Source organism: Brassica oleracea, chromosome C3 (assembly GCF_000695525.1).
Source record: "Brassica oleracea var. oleracea cultivar TO1000 chromosome C3, BOL, whole genome shotgun sequence".
In the NCBI taxonomy this organism is placed as follows: domain Eukaryota; kingdom Viridiplantae; phylum Streptophyta; class Magnoliopsida; order Brassicales; family Brassicaceae; genus Brassica; species Brassica oleracea.
In genome coordinates, this window is record NC_027750.1 from 52324789 (window position 1) to 52328571 (window position 3783).

Below are 3783 nucleotides of genomic sequence, written 5' to 3' on the forward strand. Positions count from 1 at the left end.
GAAGTGCCTTACCTCAGTGCCATAGGAGCGTTACTGTATTTGGCTAGCCACACTAGACCAGATATATGTTTTGCCGTGAGTCTCCTAGCCCGTTTTAGTTCATGTCCGACCCAAAGGCACTGGAATGGAATTAAACATATCCTACGTTACCTTCAAGGAACTAAGGATTTGGGTCTATTTTATACCAATGAAACCAAAGATGGTTTAGTAGGCTTTGCTGATGCAGGCTACTTATCTGATCCACACCATGCTCGGTCCCAAACCGGATATGTGTTCACTCATGGTGGTACTGCAATATCATGGCGTTCCATGAAACAAACTATAGCAGCCACATCATCAAATCACTCAGAAATCTTAGCCATGCATGAGGCAAGTCGTGAGTGTGTATGGTTGAGGTCTATGACTCAACACATCCGATCAGATAGTGGAATGGTCGAGGACAATGGTCCGACCATCATATATGAGGATAATGCAGCCTGCATTGCTCAACTCAAAGATGGGTATATCAAAGGTGACCGAACCAAACATATACTACCCAAGTTCTTCTTCACACATGAGTTGCAGAAAGCCAAGGAGGTCAGCGTCACTCAAATCCGGTCAAGTGAGAACTCAGCCGACCTCTTCACCAAGTCACTTCCCACCAGCACATTCAGGAAGCTTACGCAGCAGATTGGCATGCGAAGACTCAAGGACCTTCAGTGATGTCCAAATCAGGGGGAGTAATGTGTGTTGTACTCTTTTTCCTGTCCTTGGTTTCCCTTTTTACCACATTGGGTTTTGGGTTTTCCGGGAGAGGTTTTAATGAGGCAACGTTAGCACATTACAAGCCCGATATGGTTATGGCATCCAAGGGGGAGTGTTATAAATCCATGATATGGATATGTGGATTGCCATTAACCATCAAGGAGGTTTACATCCGGCCCGACTATCCGGTCCGTCTACACCAGTCTCCGGTCCGTCTCATCCGTCCAAGACTAGTCAAGATGAAGACTCATTCAACCGGAGCATTTATGAGCTTTGACCAAGTCTAGATATTTGTAGTCAAATGTATTAAATGTGTAGATTCTCTCCTTTGTGTAAACCCTTATGAACCTCCACTATATATTGATAGTGAGAGCTAATGAGAAAGACACAACTTTCAAAGCAACACTTCTCTCATATTTCTAACAATAAGAATGTAGTCTTAAAAGAAAAAAATATTGCGGTTTTTGAAGCTATTATAAATACGGATCTAATGGATTGTAAATTTATTCATTCATATAATTAATATTCAAACCTCGGACGAATATTTATTTCAGTTGTGTTTTACTCTCTTAAAATCTTTATTTTCTCCAAATTAATTTGCATTTGTTCAGTTCTTAAGAATTTAAAAAAGTTACAAATTGATAAGTAAACGCCAAAACTCCAAAAACTGAACATTAGATTAAACAAAAATAATTTTTGAAAAGTATAAAAAACTATCATTTAATAGTTTCCAGAGTTTGAACTAGATCTAAGTGACTGAATTAAATCAAATTTACAAATTATTTGGTTATATAAGTAATAATATTTATATTATGACATTTTCTAATAATATTAATAAATATTACTTTTATAATAGAGAAAATAATATATAAATCTTGTTAAAATTGTTTAGAATTATTAGTAATATTTTATTCTGAAAATTATTTAATTATAAAAAAAAATTATAATATTATTTTGATTCTTCAGATTTTAAGCATTTTGCAATTAATTTCACTGAATTTCTGTTATTTTGAATTTTTCATAATTAAAATTAAATTGTCTAATTAGACTATACTGAGAATGTAATTTTCTTTTTATACCTTATTTTTGTATTTAAAGTATTCCGCGATTTTTTTCGCTTTTTTAATAACTCGTTAAATTTGACCGCACGTGTAAAGTCTCCGAGTTTTCAAACAAGGGTTTAGGATATTCTAATTATATTTTAATTATTTTTATATGGATCTCTAATTTTATGTCTGTGGAAACTTTAGGTAATCCAAAAAATCAAATTCAAATTTAAAAAAGAAAATGAATGCTAATATAATTTTTTTGTATAATCATATCTACATAGATAAATACTACAGAAAATATTTTATAAATATTCTAAATGTAATTTATATATGAATCTAAATGTGTTTAAAACTCAGTAATAAAATATAAAATTTTAATATATTAAAAAGATTAAAATTTCGTATTTCAAAATCAAGAATATTGCGAACTATGGTTCCAAAGTTACCAACTACAATATAACGGGCCCCAACTAACGACTAATAATCAATTCTGTAAATAAATTCCAAACTCACATCTTCTGGAGATACCGAAGCTTGGCCAACTCAGGCGGAAGTTTCCCTGGGAGACTTGTGGACTTGAGAAATCTGTGCTCCACATAAAAAAAATCATTAGAAAAGAAGGAAAAAAAATATTTAACATTTAAACCAAAGAAAGAAAAAGAATAGAATTTGATAAGAGAAGATAAAATATTAACACTCACATTTCTGTAATATGACATGTCATGTTATTATTGAAGCTACAATCACAAACAATGTTATTGAAAGGCATATTGACGACATTCGAAACAACACCACCAAGTTTTAGAGTTTCTAAAAAGCAAGGATCTCCATCACTTAGGTTCAGTCTCTTGATTCCAAGTGTAGTAGCTATCTCCCCAAGCGCATGCACTGCACATATTCCCGAGTTTATATATGAAAAAAATTATGGATACTGACCTTTGATATTATAAGAATCAAGATTTGGATTTAATACATTCATCTGCATGGAGAGCTGGTGAAGCGGATGTTGTTAGAGTCGCAAAGAAGCTTGTGATGATGATGAAGAACAGAAGGAGAGCCCAGAAAACGACCCACATTTCAATTCAAGATTTGTGGACTTGTTTAACTAAATAAGTGTAATTATAAAAATTGTTGATACTATCTACTTATAGGTCTTCTTGGTCGTCGCTAGTAGAAAGTCGCGATACATATATGACAAAGCTAATAAATATTGAAGTATTGTACAAGTTGCAGCGATGTACAGTTATAGGTTCATGAATGACTCATTTCACTTTTCCTTTATGTGTTTTTTTTTTTTTTTTAAACACGTTTCCTTTATGTGTTTATAGTTCAAAAGTACCATCTAAAAAAATATTATGATGAAGATACAAAGATCAGGTGAACGTTCTGATACAGACGCAAGTATAACAACTAATGGAATAGAGTCTGCGGCAATGAGTGCACATGCGGATGAACAAGACGAAGTGAAGATCGAGACTTGAAGAAAGGATTGTTGACCAAGTTAGAGTTAATGCGAAAACATCTTGGAGGACAAGCACGAAGAGATTCACCTTGGAGAAGGGAGATCTCACGGTGGAAAGTTCCTTAAAGACTTTGTATGAGTTTTAGTGAACTTAACTTATTTGGGTAGTTAGTAAATATTAGGTAAATAGGCTATAGGTTAGCCGGCTTGGCTATAATGTATATGTAGTCCATTACGACCTATGTATTAGGGTTGTCACCGAAATTTTATTTTTAGTATAAGAGTGGGATTCACAAGCTTGTACGCGAGTGAAAACACTAAGGGCTAAGGGGAGAGTTCTAGAGGTCTTGTATTCGACTTTAGTACGTGTGAGGCTAGAGCAACAAGTCAAGGATGTCTCGATCTTGTTGAGATTATGTTTCAAAAGAGACTTTTAAGTTCACTTTAAAATAATACTAGTAATACACATATCTTTGTAGCGATACACTACAAGAAAACGTGCCCATAACAACGAACATTTACGACGAA

At 33.8% G+C, this 3783-nt stretch overlaps 1 protein-coding gene across 2 annotated transcripts in view; it reads right to left on the bottom strand.

Annotated features, from left to right (window-relative positions):
- The window catches only part of LOC106332549 (probable LRR receptor-like serine/threonine-protein kinase At1g29720), a 9563-nt gene extending 6663 nt beyond the window's left edge, over window positions 1–2900 (bottom strand). Inside the window, exons 1-3 of one of the 2 annotated variants that reach the window (XM_013771022.1) lie at window positions 2767–2869; window positions 2495–2681; window positions 2307–2378 (exon numbers count right to left, since the gene is read on the bottom strand). In XM_013771022.1, the coding sequence (XP_013626476.1) occupies window positions 2307–2378; window positions 2495–2681; window positions 2767–2869 (362 nt within the window). Of the gene's footprint in view, window positions 1–2306; window positions 2379–2494; window positions 2682–2766 lie in introns of both variants that reach the window. The other variant, XM_013771021.1, reaches the window with a different exon arrangement.
- Between the last annotated feature and the right edge of the window lie 883 nt (window positions 2901–3783).